At 49.0% G+C, this 19,506-nt stretch overlaps 1 protein-coding gene across 1 annotated transcript in view; it reads right to left on the bottom strand.

Annotated features, from left to right (window-relative positions):
- ANO2 (anoctamin 2) overlaps positions 1-19,506 on the bottom strand; it is a 331,055-nt gene that overhangs the window by 53,459 nt on the left and 258,090 nt on the right. The window contains exons 16-17 of the mRNA XM_070454162.1: positions 14,711-14,906; positions 2,143-2,254 (exon numbers count right to left, since the gene is read on the bottom strand). Of these exons, the coding sequence (XP_070310263.1) occupies positions 2,143-2,254; positions 14,711-14,906 (308 nt within the window). The remainder of the gene's footprint in view (positions 1-2,142; positions 2,255-14,710; positions 14,907-19,506) is intronic.

Here is a 19,506-nt window from a genome sequence, read left to right as displayed (position 1 = left end):
CAGACAGGCCAATAGAAGGATCCTACTTTCTTGAAATGTTATTTGCTCACCCATATCCTGAAATCTTGCTCATCTATTGGAGGCTCAGCTTGACTTACCCTCCTGGTGCAGTCTTCCTGTCTCTGTTCATAATTAAATGTTCCCCTAACACTTTCTTTCCACCTTTTCTTACAGCACTTACTGGAGACTGCAGTGTGCTGTTGCCAAGACTCTCCCTCTCAGTACCCTACAAGTTTATCTAAGGGTCAGAGACCTACGATTTTTTCCCCCTGGAATATCACATGTATGCAAGTTTCTATTTATATTAAATCTAGACATAAATCACCAAAGAAGTATATAATCATTAATATGGAAAACCACTCTGCTACTATAATTTCATGAGCCTCAAGTGCAGAGGTCCTGAGAAGGAGTAGTCGTTTGGGTCACAAACACATTTATAGGAAATTATAAACTGTGGACGATGACAGTCTTGCTATTGCCGCCTGCTTCATGAGCTCTCGGTTATAAGGAAGCTTCCTAACTTAGCTGATGCCTAAGGGGAAATCTTGGCGGTACCTAGCTGATCTGACCACAAATGATACTTATTAGAAGTGATTTATACCCAGGACTATTATATAATAAAGAATATGACTGGTCATTGTCCTTGGTCCCTGGGAAGAACCTCTAAATCCTTGGAATTTCCTGACAGGAGTGTCTTTGTTATTCATGGTGGTCCCCTGGGACTAGACCTAAGTTTATGCTAGTAAGGTAATTCTTTTTTTTTTTTTAAGATTTTTTAGATTGGAGTATAATTGCTTTACAATGTTGTGTTAGTTTCTGCTGAACAACAGCATGAACCAGCTATATGTATACATATATCCCATCCCTTTTGAGCCTTCCTCCCATCCCCAACCCACCATCCCACCCCTCTAAGTCATCACAGAGCACTGAGCTAAGCTCCCTGTATTACACAGTGTCTTCCCACTAACTATTAAAACATATTTTACACATGATAGTGTATATATGTCAATGCTACTCTCTCAATCCCTGCCCCATCCTCTCCTCCCCCTATCATGTCCACAAATCCTTTCTCTATATGTGTATCTCTATTCCTGACCTGCAAATAAGATCTGTACACTTTTTCTAGATTCCATACATATGCATTAATATATTTGTTTTTCTCTTCCTGACTTAACTTTACTCTGTATGACAGACTCTAGGCTCATCCACATCACTACAGCTGATCTAATTTTATTCCTTTTTACGACTATTATTCCACTGTATATATGTACCACAATTCTTTTTCCATTCATTCAGAATCATGGAGGTCAATGCCAGAAAGACCAACCACGTGATTAGAGTTGGGGCTTTGAGCCAAGTAAAGGCAGCCTGACCTCAGGTCGGGGAGAGGGACTGGAGACTAAGTTCAACTACATGAGCCATGATTCATTCAATGATGTCTGGATAATGGGACCCCAATAAAAACTCTGGACACTGAAGCCTGGATGAGCGGTTGGTGGTGCATGTTGATGTGCCAGGAAGCTGATATCCTGAGGACATGTAAGCTTCTTTCCAAGAGGCTCCTAGACCTTGCCTTATGTGTCTTTTTCATTTGCCAGTTCAGACTTGTAACCCTTTGCTGTAGTAACACTGTAACTTTAGAGACAGCACATCCCAAGCTCTATTAGCTGCTCCAGTGAATTATCAAACCCTAGGGGGTCAGTGGTTATAGTCAGTTGGGCAGAACCATCAGTGACCTGAGGGTCCCAGAGCTTGCAGTAGTGTCTGAAGTGAGGGCAGTCTTGTGGGAGACTATATCCTAATCTATGAAGTCCACATTGACCTGGGTAGATAGCATCAGATCTGCATTGCAAGACCCAAGAATCACTGGCTGGACATGAAGTTTTCTCCTGCCATGTCCTCAACTTGGGAGACACACATTCCTATAGGATTAACCCTTCAGGGCCAGAGCCAAATAACTGAAGAGTTCCCCATGTTATCATAATCTGAAGATGCTAATCCAACATGATTAGTGCAGTCAGCTGGCAATAGGAGTGGGACACAGAGCTGAAGATGTAAGCTGACAATGGGGACAGGCTTACTCTAGTGGAGGACTGTCTTTATGACCAATTGCCCTTCTGCATATGGCACCAAGATACTCACCTTCCCTTGAAAAAGGCCACATAGAAGATGGGTGAGTAGGCATTAACAAATTTCAGTAAGAAAGCTTTGAGGATCAGGCGCTCTTCAAATGTCTGCTCTGTTTTTGGAACCTCTGAAAGGGAAGATCAAAGCTGATCAGACAGATTTCTCACCTCCTTAGAGTGGTGGCCCTGTGACATGAGCCATTATCTGTCCGTTTACTCCTCCAGAGTAGAAACCCAGAGATCCATTGCTCTGGGACATTAGAACTGACTTCTTCTGTGAGGTCCCAAATGGTTTACCAGGTACAGAAGGTCAAGAGTATATAGGATCAATACATGTCTCTTTTCACTTCCTTCCTCTGATCCATGAAAGTGACAGTTTTGCACTGTGCTCCTCAAAGAGAGGTCGGAGCAAGAAGAATAACCTCCCACCACCCCTGCTTCATCAAGAGGAATTCAGCTTTTACTGGCACAACTGTCACTTCTAGAAGATTTTACTAGAACAAACATCCCTGACAAAATGGCTTGTTGACCAGTGAACAGAAGTCAAGAAGCACCAAAGGCTTGGCTTGGGCACCAGGGCACTCATAGCTCCTCTTTCTCTCCTCCTTTGTCTTTAGCAGGAAAGCCCTTCCTGTATGTCCTTGGCACAGGTTGAGACATCTTGAGTCGATTCACTCAAATGATGGAGGCTCATCAGATAAGCAAGTGAAACAAACGCAATCTGAGTCTAAGGTCTCTGCCTCGGGAGACACAGCATCCATGAGTTCTATCGGGTCAAGGCAGGGAGTCAACCAATGTTCCCAGGAGACCCTGAGGAACACTGAGCAGAAACCTCACTGGTGCCTTCAGAAGACTCGAGACCCGTGGAGCTCCATGGACAGCTGAGCAGACAGCGCAGAGGGGTCTACGCAGACTGTGACAAAGAGCTTGACAGAGAAGAGGTTACTGGGCCATGCGCTTCAGGGACAGAGGGAAAGCACTAACCCCACATCAGGTGCATCAGATATGACTAGAACCATCTTGGACTGGGCACCCTGAGGGGATTCAGGATGGAGAACACAGAGTCCTGGCCCCAGGTAGCTGAGGTGCATGTCAAAGGGATGATTTCAATGAGCCCAGACATACGTAAAAAAGCACTAGCTTCATTAACTCCAGGTATCTGCTTTTCTTTAACTAACAATCATCTTTTGCTATTCTGACTACCTGGTTTTTGCTGCAGAATCTCCTATCTATCCTGGCTCCTCCCTCACCTCTTCAGAGCAATCTCGCAGAGCCAACTGAGAGGCTGCCTTCTGGGCTTAAGTCCTCAGAAAGTCCACTGAATAAAACATAATTCTCAAGTTTTAGGCTGCACATTTTTTTTCAGTCAACAAAAGGAAGCAGGGAAGGAGGGAAGGAGGGAAGGAAGGAAGAAGGGACGGAGGGGGCATTTTCAACAGGAATTTGAGTCTTCGCTCCGTGAACCTGAAGCAGTCAATTCAACAATAATTTAACCACATCTTGTCTCTCACTTTTAAGTAATTTGGGGGTAAGAAAATGAAAACTGATGTCACCTGAAAAGTAATCAGGTGATATTACTTAAACAGGTCTGAGGATCTGAAAATCTGGAAAAGTCACCTTGTAAATGTGGCTAGAAGCGGATTAGGGATGAGGTCCAGAGAGGCACGTGTCTTTGATTTTCTTTTATAATCGCCTTTGAACTCTTGGTACTTAGATCTCCCAATTCATACAGGAATTTCCTCCAAGCTCTCTGGAAGGAGAATCTGGTCCCTTCAGAGCATTTTGCTCCAACTGAAAATGAGTGGCTCCCTTCTTCCATCCTAATAAATCATGGGCCTGGTTATTATTCTTTAGGATTATTTCTATAAACAGCCCGTGCCTATGCTTTTAGGGCCGTGAGCCATCATAAATAATGGGCATATCCAATAAACAATCCAAATCTGCTTGCTAGTCCACTAAATCAGCTGGGGGCCCACGGCAGAGAAGCTATGAGGCAGGCCATGCCGGGTGCTCTGCTGAGGCTTCTGGGGAAGGGGGGGCCCCCGAGGGAACACAGCCCCAGGCGAGGGAGTGAGTGGGGACCCAGGAGCTCCATGTGACTTTGGGCCTCTCTCTCTTTTAAAATTGAACTACAGTGAGTTGATTTACAATGTCGTGCCTATCTTAGAATAGGTCTCCTTCAACAACAAACATGAGGAGCCTCACCTGCCTGGGACAGTGAGATGGAACAGGTTTTGCAGGGTCCCCTCGGGATGGGATGATGTCTACAGGACAACTAGGGCAGAACACTGGGCACCATCCCCTGAGAGGACACAGAATCCGGAGTGGTCCCCATCTGAGCCCATGAGAAAATAGCCCAGCCTTGTGTTAAATAAAACTTCAAATAAAAAGCCTTTAAACATCAACTGCTTCCCAGGTGGCTTCGTGGGGTAAAGAACCCATCTGCCTAGCAGGAGATGTGGGCTCCATTCCTGGGTCAGGCAGATCCCCTGGAGGAGGGAATGGCAACCCACTCCAGTATTCTTGCCTGTAGAATCCCATGGACAGAGGAGCCTGGCAGGCTTTAGGCCATGGGGTCACAAAGATTCAGACACGACTGAGAAACTAAACAACAATAAGACGGATGGAGAGGAGCAGTCAACATGGAGACAGCGTGAGAAGGCAGAACTCAACCCCTCTCCACCTTCACAGGCTCCTGAAACCTCACCTCCCCCAGGAAGCCACCCCAGGTTGACTGGAGGCCATCTGGATTTCACCAGCTGGAGTGGATGTGGGACAGAGGGCAGACTTTAGGACCAGGGGGGACCATGAGATAGAATTCCTGTGCCTCGCCCTTACCCTTCTCCCTTTCTTTTAAGTGTTAAACCTCAGGTGCATTGTGTCATGAAAAAATATGAGTATAAATGACCCAGCTGTAAACTGCCTTGGAAAATAATTAGTATGAAAGCCCAAGTGAGTCCCAGGGGGCCAGCTCAGAATTCAAAGTCCCTGGAGCGCCATCTTTGTCATATGGAAACAGCATGACGAGCAAGGGGGTGTTGGCTGCGGAATCGGAAGTTTGGAAGAGCAACTCGTCCGAACTGGGTGTCCCCAGCGATCCAGCAGATACAGATCCACGGCGGCAACCAGACAAACTGAGGCGACTTCCAGGTGTGAATTTCAGCCACTTCCAGCCCTAACACCACTCTGGGGTGGAATGGAGGCTGAGTCAGAAAGCAAAGGTGCCGCACGCTTCCCACCTCTCCCCCAGGGCAGATCCAGCTTTTGCAAATAGTACTGTTTCCTGACAGCCCAACCATCTGGTCTTCCCTCCATTTGTGTGTGTGCACGGGTTTATGTTTGTGTGTAGGGGGGTGGGGGTGGGGAGGGAGGCGGCCCCAGCCTGCCTCCTGTGTGATGTTGCTGCCTTGTTTATGCCACGGGGAGGGAATCACCCTGGCAGAAGCCAGCCAGCTGGGTAACCAGGCAGCCAGTGCACTGCTCGAGGGCGAGATTATGGATGGGTGTTCCTGAGACACTCCTGGAGCCCTGGAGAGATTCCAGCACAAGGGGCCCCATCCTTAGAGTCAGGAAGATGACTGCGGCCCCCCAGACAAAGGGACTGGAGACCTACTGTGCATTCACAGTCCAGCCCCAAGTGTCAGCCCCCTGGGGCGTGTCTTCTCTTTTTCTGTTGCAGAATCACTGCTTTACAACGCTGTGTTAGTTTCTTCTGCATAAGGAAGAAAATCAGATACATGTATACATATATCAGAGATGCAGGAGACATGGGTTCAAACCCTGAGTCAGGAAGATCCCTCTGAGGAGGAAATGGCAACCCACTCCAATATTCTTGCCTGGAGAATCCCATGGATGGAAGAGCCTGGCGGGCTACAGTCCATAGGGTCACAGAGTCAGACATGACTGAGCAACTGAGCACACACAGCATTTATATATAAACATCCCCTCCCTCTGGAGCCTCCCTCCCGCTGTCCCCCTCCCACCCCTCTAGATCATCACAGAGCACCAGGCTGAGCTCTCTGGGCTACACAGGTGCAGTCTGAAGTCACGGACATCTGCTGTCAGGAAGACGGTGTGGCAGGCACTCTGTTAGACCTTTCATTTGTATGCGTGTTTCTCTTCTTTGGTGAAAGAGGCTCTAGCAAGTTACCCCAACAGCTCTGACCAGCCCCCTTTCTTAGAAGGCTGGGGTGGCATCACTTAGGGTGATGAGGACCCCTGTCTTATAGTCACTGAGGGCCGCCTCCCTCAAAGAGAGCTGGGATGAGGTATCATCCAACCTACTGTGTTTTGAAAGTTTACGAAGACAGGCTGTATACAGCCAGGGTGGGTTTCCAGGGAGAAGGGAATCTGGGTCTGTGTGACAGATGACAGCGTGGGGGTGGGGATACAGGTATTATATGTCTGAAAGCTGGGCACCCTCATAGCCATAGACCCTCGATGGAGAGGACCGTGCTTCCTTGAAGAACCCAGTGGCCGGTCTGGGGCCTGCAGTGAGGAAGGACCAGCTCAGCAGTGGTCCAGCCTTCCCTGTCAGATGGGACAGGCCAGCATCCAGCAGCAACGTGCTGTAGCAAGGAGACATGGGAGTGAAGGGCTGGTCACACTCCAGGGATGTCCCTGTTTAAACATGGATGTTGGCCTGACCCGGTTTAAATGGTCAGCATCCCAGCGAGAAACAGAATTCACTACACAAGGTTCAGAGGAAGGGATGTTAATGAAGGCACAGTTTTGCTAGAGGTGAGGCTAAATCAGGGAGAAATGGCTCCAATTCGGTCTCCTCTACCTGCTAAGCTCCTTCCACTGCTTCCCATCAGCTGAACCCAGCCCACAGTCGGGCTTGGGGGCGCACATGATACAATCTGCTGGGCCTCGGGGCACAGATCTCGGTGGAGAGGTAGGGAGAAGGGGCCTGGAAGGAAAACCTGGTCAATAGAGCAAGATCACCCTGACTCCCTTCCTTCTCATGGATTAAGATGCTGGGTTCTTAGAAAACTCAAAAAAAGGGAGAGGAACGTATGGGCTTCTTGCTAAAAGGATAGATAAGTGCTCAGGGATTAACTGGAAAAATGAAAGAGATAATGTTCGTAGCTACAGCTCAAGTTTGGAAGAAATTCTTGCCAGTTATAAAAAACTATTATAAGTAGCAGTGTTACTAATAATAGTTCCATGTAACTGGAATGAATTGTTCTACAAACTTGGGCTACAGGCATGCTCACGTCGTTTGCATTATGAGCAGCAGCCCCCCACCATCTTTCGGCTTCCCAGACAAAACGTATAGTTCCTGCTTGCCTCATGGAGGGGGCCTCAGACAATGGCAGAATCAACTCTGGCCACACCCTTCCCCTGGCCCCCCACATGCTATGGGCAGGAGGCCACCCAGGGAGTCAGGAGCTGGTCGCAGAGCAGGAAGACAACCCAGCAGATCTGACTCTTGGGCCAGATTTCAAATTACCAGCACTGTAGTCTCCCCACCAGGAAGGCCTAGGTCCCAGCCCAGCCCACATGCGGCCACACGCATCCACACACATCCACATGCCTCCACATGTACCTACACACATCCTCACATATCCACATGTATCCACGTGTCCACACGCACCTACGTGCATACATACATCCATATACATCTACACATATCCACATGCATCCATACATTCCAGACACATCCACCATATCTACATGTAACCACATGTATCCACACACCCACCCACATACATCCACAGGTATCCACAAGTATCTACATGTATCCACATGCATACACACACACCAACATACATCCACATGTATCCACATGCATCCACACCCATCCACAAGTATCCACACACATTCATACACATCTACATGTATCCATACACATCTACATGTATCCGTATGTATCCACACACACCCACCTGCCGCCCATGTGCATCCACACACATCCACATGTACCCACATGCATAATACACATCCACATGCATCCACACATGTCCTTGCTCTGGAAGTCCACTCCTGGGCAGACTCTAGCTGTGGGGAAGCTGGTTCCCCTTGCACTGGTGCCCGGAACCCTTACAGCGGCACCCCACCCTGTGCTCTGAAAACACACGTTGTCCACATCTGATGAGAAATTAGATCCATTCCTGTAAACCCAAAACATTCCTCTTTAAAGAATTTGTGCAGTCTGGGCGGCCTCTGGTACTGAGGATCCCCCCGCCTCTTCCTTTCCTCCCCATCTCCTCTGCTTAGTGGTCAGATACAGCCTGTGCAGTGGATGGCTTAGAGCTGGAAGCACTATTCTAGACTCAGGACTTCCTGGTGGTACTTCAATTCTTCAAAATATAATTTTTTTTTTCATTTAAACAGCAAGTGGGACCCCAAAGTTGGTGAACCTGCAGAGGTCTGCTCCTGCCTGCGGGCCTGCATGGAGCAAGAGGCTTGCTTCCACTGTCTCCCCACTAATCCCCAGAGACTGCGGCCCCCACCCCCGACAACCATGCCTTGCAACCCGCCATTCTCATGGGTGGGTGCATTGATTTTAAGCTCTTCTGGAACCTCTGGTGTGTTTTATTCTCCTTTCCCTGCACTTTTAGAATTCCCCGAGGCAAAAGGACAGCTACGTATTACTGGACAGTGGACTGCTGTGGTCTCAGCCAGGACACAGAAGCCTCACTGCTTAGTCAGAGGCCCCTGGGCCTGTGAGAGGGTCAAGACCACCGTGTACTCTGAGGATTTAATATACTAAGGTACATAACATGCTTAAAGCAGAGCTCGGCACGGGTATGTGTGTGTGTGTATGTATGTGTGTCTACACACACATGCCACTACTAACCATGGGCATTGATGAAGTTTCTAAACCTCTTCAGACTCCTCATAAATAAAATGAAAGAAACGACCAAGTGCTATTGTGAAAACTGGATGAAACACTCTATGCACAATGCCTGCCAGGAACACGACGGGTGTCAGAAAATCAAGTCTTTCTTCCCCTCTCCTCCTTCCGTCACTTCCCTGCCCCCAGGGTAGCGATGCTCAGGAGCAGGGTACTAGTGCTATTTAAACAAAGTCACAAATGCAGCCTCTTCCTAAGAACTGGAGGCTTTGATCTGACACAATAATTGTGTGTTAGGTACACACAGTGAGCCCACCCTGTAACTAGGAGAGGCTTGGTGAAGTGTAAGGAGGAATCTGTAGCCCCACACACAATCCAGAACTAGGCAGAGTTTTGGAAGGGAGAAGTGGAGGAGGAGGGGAGGAGGAGAAGGAGAAGGAGCTGGACTTAGGGAACCATGGTGACAATGACAAGCAGATGGCAGCTGGATCATTCAGCCATGAAGCCTGGTGTCAGCCCTGCCCTCCTCACTCAGCCTGGAGCTAGAGGTCATCCCTGCAGCTAGAGGATGAATGGGGGCCCCTTCCAGGCTAAGCCAGATCCAGGCCCATGTGGGTCACGACAAGACCCTGAACATCCTGCTCCACAGCACACAAGCTCAGAAGCTCGCCATCGAGGGCACAGTGCACCCCATGCCCTGACCCACGGAGGAAGCTGCCATGGTCTGAATGTCTGTGTTCCCCTAAATTCACAAGTTGAAACCCTAACCCCCCAGAGGTGATGGTATGAGGGGTGGGGACTCTGGGAGGTGCTTAGGTCATGACGGTGGAGCCCTCAGGAATGGGATTGTGAAACTGGAAGCATTAATTGCTCAGTCAGGTCCAACTCTTTGCAACCCCAGAGACTGTAGCCCACCAGGCTGTTCTGTCCATGGGATTCTCCAGGCAAGGATACTGGGGTGGGGTGCCATACCCTCCTCCAGGGGATCTTCCTGACCCAGGGATCGAACCTGCATCCCCTGCATTGCAGGCAGGTTCTTTACCACTGAGCCACCAAGCAATGGGATGAGCGCCCTTATAAAAGACCCTGCAGCACTCCCAGCCCCTTCCACCCCTTGAGGACACAGCGAGAAGACAGCCATCAGTGGCCCGGAAGAGGCCCTTCACCAGGAGCCGTCCACACTGGTGCCCTCGTCCTGGACACCAGAACCCTGAGGCATGAGTTTCTGTTGTTTGTCAACCACCCAATCCACAGTATTTTGTTAAAGCTGTCAGAACAAACTAAGATCAGCCTTGAGCTGATCTTCCTGCTGACCCTAGGGTCTTGCCTCAGACCCTGGCCTCCCAAGACGCCAAGCCCCCTCCTCTTGGCCTGGGTGGTCCTGCCCCGTTCTTGCTTCCTCCCTTCTCCAGGAACTGGATCCTCTCCCCGTGACACCCTGTGACCCCTCCAGGAAAGAACACATCACTGGGGACTAAGACAGTCCTTGTCTTACCTGTTCACTGAGACTCTCACAAACGTCAGGGATTGCTGCTTGCTGAACCAGGCCACACACTTAGCACAGTGTACCTTGGCCAACAAGGTCTCAAAGCATCTCTGTTTCCCTAGCAACCCTGCCCGCTCCCCCCGCCCCACCCCACCATGGGCTTCTGCTCAGTCCTTCAACCACTAAGACCTTGTTGCCTCCAGATGATGGTGTGTCTTGCACCCAAACCCGCGACTGCTGTTGTTCTGGTCACCAGGTAGACAATCTCTGTCTTTATCTATCACTGTGGAGTCCATCCATCACACTCAAGATAGTTAACAAATTCTGTCTTTTGTTATAAATATTTGTGGCAAGATGGACCTCAGCTAGGCCTAGACCGGGGCTTGTCCAGGGACCTCCCAGGGAATGGGTCTTTCATCGCCCAGCTTTGCAAGAAACACTCAGGAAGCTTGGGGTTGTTTACCCCAGCTGTTTACACCTGGTGAGCAAAGCACATGGTCACCACCTCCTCACGCACCAGGAGATCAGGGCAGGATGCCAGATGGGCATTAAACCCGGCGTGAGAAGGCAAGGGAGCCCCTGTGCTTAGCAGGACCCTCATTCCATCAGGCACCTTATCCTCAGTTTCATGTTCCTTGCAGGCCTGGGGGCTCTGAAACCACACCTCTGCCGGCAGGTCTGCTGGTCACACCCTGCTGTGTGTGACTCTCATTAGTGTGTGAACTCTGCCAGTAAGAACAATTCTAGTCTTTGGATCTCTTTGCCACATCTTCCAGTCACCCCTCCATCATGGCAACTCTGCAAGAGAGAGGTTCATCCCTCTCTCTCTCTTTTTAATTTGGTGGCACCAGTTCTTAGATGGGACACATGGCACCTTAAGGTGTGACATGCAGGATCTTAGATGCAGCGTGGGGGATCTAGTTCCCTGACCAGGGGTCCAACCCAGACCCCCTGCATTGGGAGGGTGGAGTCTTAGCCACTGGACCACCAGGGAAGTCCTTCCCTGGCTCATTTTCACATTTCCTCAAATCCTTTGGTCAGCAGGCAGGGCTGAAGCTACGAATGCATAAAAGTTCACTTTAGCCTCTCCTGTGGCCTACAGAATGCCTTGACTGATGGTGTTCCTTGAAAAAAAAAAAATCTGAGTGCGTGAGTGAAGAGAGAGATGTATTTCACCCGTAAATGCACCAACAAGCATGGGCTAAGATCTACCAGGAAGCTGGTTGGGGAGGAGAGAACTGAGATGTCAGGCGGACGGGCAGTTCTCCAGGGCTGTGTGGTCTGGCTGGAGTGAGTGGCAGAGACCTTTCTTGGTCATGGAACATCCACGAGCTTCCACACGTTTCCAGCCTCTTCCTGATCAGGCCGCTTCTAACCAGCATGCTGTGGGCAGAGGTGATGAACTGTCCACCGCTGTGACAGCCTCCACGTGACCCTCCAGCACACTCTGTCCCTAACACATGCCCACATGGCCTCCGTCAGTCTGGGTCCCCAGTGACGCTGTAAAGCAGAGAGCCTGCCCTGCCCTGCTGCGTGAGCAAGAACCAATACACACCCTTGAAGTGTGCAACTGAGATTCTACAACACAGCCTCATCTGGTCTAATACAGGCTTCCCAGGTGGCACTAGTGGTGAAGAACCTGCCTGCTAATGTGGGAGACCTAAGAGACGTTGGTTCAATTCCTGGGTTGGGAAGATCCCCTGGAGAAGGAAATGGCAAGAGAATCCCATGGACAGAGGAGCCTGGTGGGCTCCAGTCCATTGGGTCACAAACAGTCGACATGACTGAAGCCAGTTTGCACGCAGGCACTGGTCTAATACTAGGAAAGACAGAGATGATGGCAGAGGGCACAGCACAGATTTCCCATGGGTGGAGAATAGAAAGGGGTACTCCTAGCATTTCCCCACTTGAGGGGAGTGTGATTAGCTAAGTCCCTGCCTTGTCTCTCTGCTTCACTCCTTCCTTTTCCTCTCGGATGGTTGGAGTGGAGGGTGACATGGCAACCCTCGCCTGCCCCTCTACTCTGCCCTTTAGGGGGAAGCAAAGGGCCTACAGAAGGAATGAGCTGTTCTGTGCCCACCCCTGCCATGTCCTAACACCTGCAGGGCCCCCTGCCCACTGCTGCCTGCCAGGGGATGCCACTCTGTCTGGAACCTGGAATAGGAAGCCGGTTTAGTTCTCCTGCGAAGCTGCTTTCTCCCGTGTAGCCTTTTTCAGCTTTAAAGTTGAAACTTGGCTTTTGTCTACATCTGCCTTCACCTTATTTCTCAGCAGGTTCAGTAATCAGGCCAGGAGGATGGTACTTTTTACTGGATGCCCCTTGTGTGTATGCTCAATTGTGTCTAACTCTTTGCAACCCCATGAACTGTAGCCCAACAGGCTCCTCTGTCCATGTAATATCCCAGGCAAGAATACTGGAGTGAGTTGCCATTTCTTACTCCAGGGGATCTTCCACCCCAGGGATCCAACCCAAGGTCTCCCACATTGGCAGGCAGGTTCTTTACCACTGCACCTCCACTCCGCCTTGAACTTGAGCAAATACTTTTCCATCATCAGTAGAGTTCCCAATTTGACATCCAAAGTCCTCCACCAAAATATCTGGGCTCAGCCAACTCTCCAGGCCTGGTGTCCCACCATGCTGTGCCCTGGACAAGCCAGGACCTGGAGCACCACCACGTGGGCTCCCCTTAGCGTCCTGGACACACCTCCTGTTCTCTTCCATCTGCTGAGCTTTGCCCCTTCAACTCTCTCACATTTAAGTCCCCCAATTCTACCCATCATATAAGCCCAGCCCACATGCTACTTCCTGTCAAATCTCCCCTTCCTTGCCAGATTTCTTATCCTGATTCTTCTGCCAAGGACCTTCCTCTCCTCCCTCCCACATACCTGCCTAAGGTCCACGTCCACTGATCTCCAAGCTCTCCAACTGGATGCTCCCACGTGGAGCCTCCCCTGAGCCCCCAGGGGCATGGAAGGTTCATCCTAAGTGCTTCTATGGAATCACTGGCAAACACACTGAAGTGGAATTTTCTGCCCACTTTTCTTAAGAAACATACGAAGGAACCCAGATAACACTTCTACATAAACACACACATGCCCAAAGACAGCAGAATGGCCAAACGGTAAATTGCCTACATTCCACACAGAAACCAAATTCATTGCCCACCAGGAGAGGTGGCCACGCCAGAGAAGGCACTGAAAGAGTCACTGCCTTAAGTGAAACCTTTCTGGAATTCTCTGCGCCCCAGGAAAGGCTCCCTTGAAGAGAGGGGATATCCGGTCAAGTGTCCATTTCCAACTTGATAGCACGTTAAAAACATCCCTTCACGAATTTCACTCCCCTGAGGTTACTGAGAGGCTGAGACCACTGGTCCCTGGACTCAGCGAGGGAAAGAGATGCCTCCAGGCCACCCAGGATAAAGACAGTGAGGAGAGGGTCTCAGCTCCCTGCAGCGCCCTCCCTGCTCCGTCCCATCTAAGAAGCATAAGTGCCGGAAAGTGGTGCTCAAGCAATAGCAGCTTATGGCTCGAATGACACGTCTGAATGCTGAGGCCACTGCAATTTTCTCACTGGCTGGGAGCTTGGGAAGCCCGATATACCCCTTTGAAGTCTGCTCAGAGCCTGGGGAATGCATGGATTTGTGGGGGCCTCTGACAGTATGGGGGCAGATAAGACTCTCTTGGGCTCAAGTATCAAGAGATTTTCCCAACTTTGTAAATGTTGCTGGGAAAATAAGGAGAATGAGAACTCTTGTGTTTTTTTTTTTTTTAAGCAGGAAGTGTTGAAGCCCTTTTGGTTCTAACTTAGGCTAAAAAGAATAGCATGCTCAGTGGCTAAGTTGTGTCTATCTCTTTGTGACCCCATGGACTGTAACTGCCAGGCTCCTCTGTCCATGGGATTATCCCAGGCAAGAATACTGGAGTAGGTTGTCATTTCCTTCTCCAGGGGATCTTCCAGACACAGGGATGGAACTTACATCTCCTGCACTGGCAGGTGGGTTCTTTACCACTGAACCACCAGGGAAGCAGAAAGAACAGACCCCATGACTGCTCTTGGGCGATAAAGAGGCCATCAACTTGAGCCAGAGGACTACTGATGGAGAATGTTCCAGGAAAGATTCCTGCCTGGGCAGAGACCCTCCAAGGACACACCTTGCTCCTTCTCCTTTCTCCACTTCAAGTGCTCTGGACTTCCTTTGTTTTATGCTGGGTCACTGCCCCCAGAAACCTTGCACACACTGAACTGACCACACCCTATGGCGCTCGAGGGGAGCGTGGGAGGTGGCGACTCCATACCGATTTTGGTGAGCCACTTGGCCACGGCGCCGTAGATCTCATCCAGAATGAGAATGACCACCAGGTTGATGATGACCGCCGTGGCCGTCACCGTCACCCGGACATTGGAGCGTGTGGCCTTGTTGAGAGACAGAGCAGCTGCAGTAGTGATGCGATAGACAATGACCCCAAAGACGATGGAGAAGGTCAAGGCAATCTGTTAGGGAAAACAGGGAGAGTCACAGGTCAGTGGACAGCTGCTGCCTAACTACAGCTAGACCCTGTGCCGGGTTGGGCAGCATTAACTTGGGGGACAACAAGGCACTGCCAACCCCAGAAACTCATGCAAATTCCTACAAGGGGGCATTTTCCAGGAGAGAGTGTCTCTCCCTTTTATTAGATTCGAAATGGCCTATAATACACACACACACACACACACACACACAGAGTAAGGTTACCAGTCAGTGGTGGGCAGGGCAATATGGGTGGGGAAAAGAATAATTATGGAATTCTATTAAATCATGTGTGTGAAACTTCTGGAAATTGTAAAGCATCACAGAATTTAAAATTTTTTCATTCAATTACAAGAAATTGTAAAACCTGTTTGTTGTTTAGTTGCTAAGTCACGTCCAACTCCTTGTGACCCCATGGACTGCACCACGCCAGGCTCCTCTTTCCGAGGGATTTCCCAGGAATTAATACCAGAGTAGGGAGTCCCCGATAGCTCAGTTGGTAAAGAACCCGCCTGCAATGCAGGAGACCCCAGTTCAATTCCTGGGTCGGGAAGAGCCACTGGAGAAGGGATAGGCTACCCACTCCAGTATTCTTGGGCTTCCTTTGTGTCTCAGCTGGTAAAGAATCCACCTGCAATGCAGGAGACCTGGGTTAGATCCCTGGGTTGGGAAGATCCCCTGGAGAAGGAAAAGGCTACCCACTCCAGTATTCTGGCCTGGAGAATTCCATGGACTGTATATCCATGGTGTCACAAAGAGTCAGACACGACTGAGAGAGACTTTCACTTCACTTCTTCAATACTACAGTGGGTTGTTATTTCCTTCTCCAGGGGATCTTCCCAACCTAGGGATCAAACCCACATCTCCTGTTTGGCAGGCAGATTCTTTATCACTGAGAAGTCTTATAAATAAAAGCTAATCTATAAAAATGTAAAAAAAGAAAAGAAACGAAGACAAACAGTGAATGCATGGTGTAGAACACAGGTGTTGTGATTCCTTTCATTAGGGAGCTTGCACTCTATTATGGGGGTAAGTTCAACCATAGGAAATAGTAAATAATAATTAGTGATGGAGTTGTATCAAAGGAACGGTGTAGTTGTGAACACGACTGAGAGCAGAGGAGCTAGGGAAGAGTTTGTGGAAGAAGGAGATTTAAAATGCCTGGAGGGCCAGCCCGTTTCCTTTTTCCAGAACCTAAGAACAATGAGACTCCCTCGCCCCTCCCCTCCCGTCACAGTCGAGGAAGGGCCGTTTCCCTGAAGCACAAGGATGTGAGGGGCAGGAGGTGGAGGGGATTGGCTAGATGTGCAGCTTTCTCAGGTCAATTCTCTAATTCCTTTCCATCAAGTGGAGTCTTCTTTCTTGAATTCTTTCTGCAAAAGGAGGAGGTTCAAGTCACATCCCCTCTGAGTTGGGAAGGAGGGGTGGGTGCTGGCTGGGGAGGATGAAATGGAAAACATGGGGAGAGAACGGGCCAGGTGAAAGGTTCCTGTGAGAAAACACACTGCCCCGGACTGCGGTATCCCCTCCCTGGAAACCAGGGAGGAAGGGGGTGGGGGATGGCGGGGGGTGAGGGGAGAGGAGGGGGCGGAGCCTCTGGCCCCTGCAGCCCGTGAATGACACCTGGGTGGGCTGCGCTGGGGAATAGGTTGCAGATGTGGCCACTTGTGGAAGTCCCGGGCTGCCGGGCGTGCCGGTGGCAGCCTCAGCCGTGTACTGCGCATCCTCCTGTGCTTTACAAACATGTGTCTGTGGACGATGGTGAGAAAAAGGGTCCCCTCCGTAAGGAAGGCAGGATGGCAGTGGCCCTGGGGAGAGGGAGGCTCTGTGTGTGTGTGTGTGTGTGTGTGTGTGTGTGTGTGTGTGATGGTGGAGGAGACGTTAGATGAGAAAAACACTCGGTGGGAGGCCCCTCCTCTGACGGGGTGGGGGCGGGGAGCAGAACCTCAGCCCCCAGGACCAGGACTTGGGGAAACCTGGCCACGACATCACCGTCCACCAACAACAGAGACACCCCACCTCCCTCTCCTCTGGGATCGTCACCGCCAGAACAAGGGCCTAGAAAACGTGGTGTGAGATTCTTTTCCCTCAGAATCGCTTTTGCAGTGAAGGCCAGTGATAGAAGCATTGATGCAGCAAAGAGGAGAGGCCAGAGCATTGAAGAGTGAGTGTGTGTGTGTGTGTGTGCACGCGTGTGCACCTGGGGTTACGTATGCGTGGAGGATGGGGGGGGAAACAACCATGGCAAAAACATCCCCTGCTTTGTGGTCCTGGGGAAGGGGAGGAGATCAGCTTCTCCTTCCTTCTTTAGGAGGCCCCCCTGCCACCAAGCTGAAGACAGAGCATGCTTCCTGGTCACTCAAAGTGTGGTTTGGACCCCACTGTCTCACCTGTGAGCTTGAGAAACAGGCGAATCACAAGCATGAATCTAGACCTACCGGCTCAGAATCCTCACTTCTTAACGAGATTCCTCTTCTAGAGGCCCAGCTCCACTCACTCAGGGCACCCCTTTTCCCCACCCTCCTTTCTTCCTGGCTCCACCTCCATGCCCCTCCCAAGAGCCCGGATGCTGTGCTCTGCACCCCAACTTCCCTGGTCTTGATTTTCCATCCCAGTCTTCTGAACCTCTCCTTTGGTGTCTCCCACAAACACCTCAAGATTCACAGTTTTCAAGTGGGAAGAGCTTGGGAAGCACCAACCCCATCCCAGGACCAATTTGCAGGTGATGAAACAGCTGTAGGAAGTGACTTGCTCAAGCTCACAAGGCACATACTACAAACCCAGCTCGTAGATCACAGTAGAAACTAAGGAATTTCAGCCTTTAGGGATCATCCACATCCAGCCTTTGATCTCACAGACAAGGAAAATGAGGACCAAGAAGTAGCAATGGGATTGGTCCGAGTCCGCAAGATACATGGCAAAGCCATCATCATCATCAACAACAGTTGATCCATAGAGGGAGAATGGATACATGTACACATATGGCTGAGTCCCTTTGCTGTCCAACTGAAACTAGCACAACATTGTTCATCAGCTATACTCATAGTCAACAAAAAGAGTACAAAATGCAGCACTTGGAAACAGCAAAAGGATCTCTGTTCAATTCCAAGGAAAACTCTTTAACATCACAGTAACCCAAATCCATGCCTCAACCACTTCAAAGAAGCTGAACGATTCTATGAAGACCTACAAGATCTTCTAGAACTAATACCAAAAAAAGATGTGATTATCATCATAGAGGATTGGAATGCAAAAGTAGGAAGTCAAGAGATACCCAGAATAACAAGCAAGGTTGGCCTTGGAGTACAAAGTGAAGCAAGGCAAAGGCTAACAGAGTTTTGTCAAGAGAACACCCTGATCATAGCAAACACCCTTGTCTGTTGGAACAAACCAAAGGACGATCCTACACATAGACATCACCAGATGATCAATACCAAAATCACATTGATTATGTTCTTTGCAACCAAAGATGGAGAAGCTCTATACAGTCAGTAAACACAAGACCTGGAGCTGACCGTGGCTCAGATTATGAGCTCCTATTGCAAAATTAAATTGAAGAAAGTAGGGAAAACCACTAGATTATTCACATATGTGCTAAATCAAATCCCTTATTATCATACAGGGGAGGTGACAAATAGATTCAAGAGATTAGATCTGAAAGACAGAATGCCTGAAGAACTATGGATGGAGGTTCATAACACTACACAGGACACAGTGACCAAAACCATCCCAAAGAAGAGGAAATACAAAAATACTCCAATATAAAATAAAAAAAACTCCAGTGTAACATAAAACATGTTCTAATCACTACATCTAATTATCAAGAAAACAAAGTAGCTTACATTAATTGCTTTAAACATGTCATAATAAATAATCAAAAATTATAGAATAATATTTCAGTAATATTCTATCACATAAGACATAGTCAAACAAATGGTGACTTTATCTACCCACTGATTCTACCCACATTTCCCATGGTCATTTTGAAGAAAATGCCTCTCACTAGATATCACTTGATTGAAGTGAAATATTATTAAACTTTAAGCTAATGCTTATAATAACTAAATTAACTGGATGTCTTACATATTCATAAAATATCAGTATTAAAAAAAACAGCTAATCCATGTGTACCCTCCTGATTTCATTATTTCAGCCACAGCTACTTTAGCATACCTTTTAATAACCACACATGCTACACCTTTGATAGATGAAATTTAGTTCCATCCAAGATCTAAATTCTGGTCCATGGTTCCAAGATCAACCCAGGACTTTTGGCACCAAATCCAGCACTCTTCTCATCACTTTGGCTGCATTATTAATTTTGTCTATTAAACTAAACGAGTGTTTTCTGACCACTTACTGTACTGTGTGAGGTATATTTCATATTTGTGATCAGGTCCCCCAACGGGACCAAAAGTGGAGATTGATCATGTACTTCTTTCTATGCCTTTGCAACTACAGAGAGGTGCCTCCTGCTGGAATCTGTTTGGTAAACATTTGCTCACCCTCAACTCTGGCAGTTTCCCCCTCCTGCATGTGGCCACCTATCATAGCCTCTGGGTTTCTTGGTGGGTTTTTTAATAC

Source organism: Odocoileus virginianus, chromosome 23, assembly GCF_023699985.2.
Source record: "Odocoileus virginianus isolate 20LAN1187 ecotype Illinois chromosome 23, Ovbor_1.2, whole genome shotgun sequence".
Taxonomy (NCBI): Eukaryota; Metazoa; Chordata; class Mammalia; order Artiodactyla; family Cervidae; genus Odocoileus; species Odocoileus virginianus.
The sequence above is the reverse complement of the archived record's forward strand: the minus strand, read 5'-3'. Positions and strand labels throughout refer to the sequence as shown.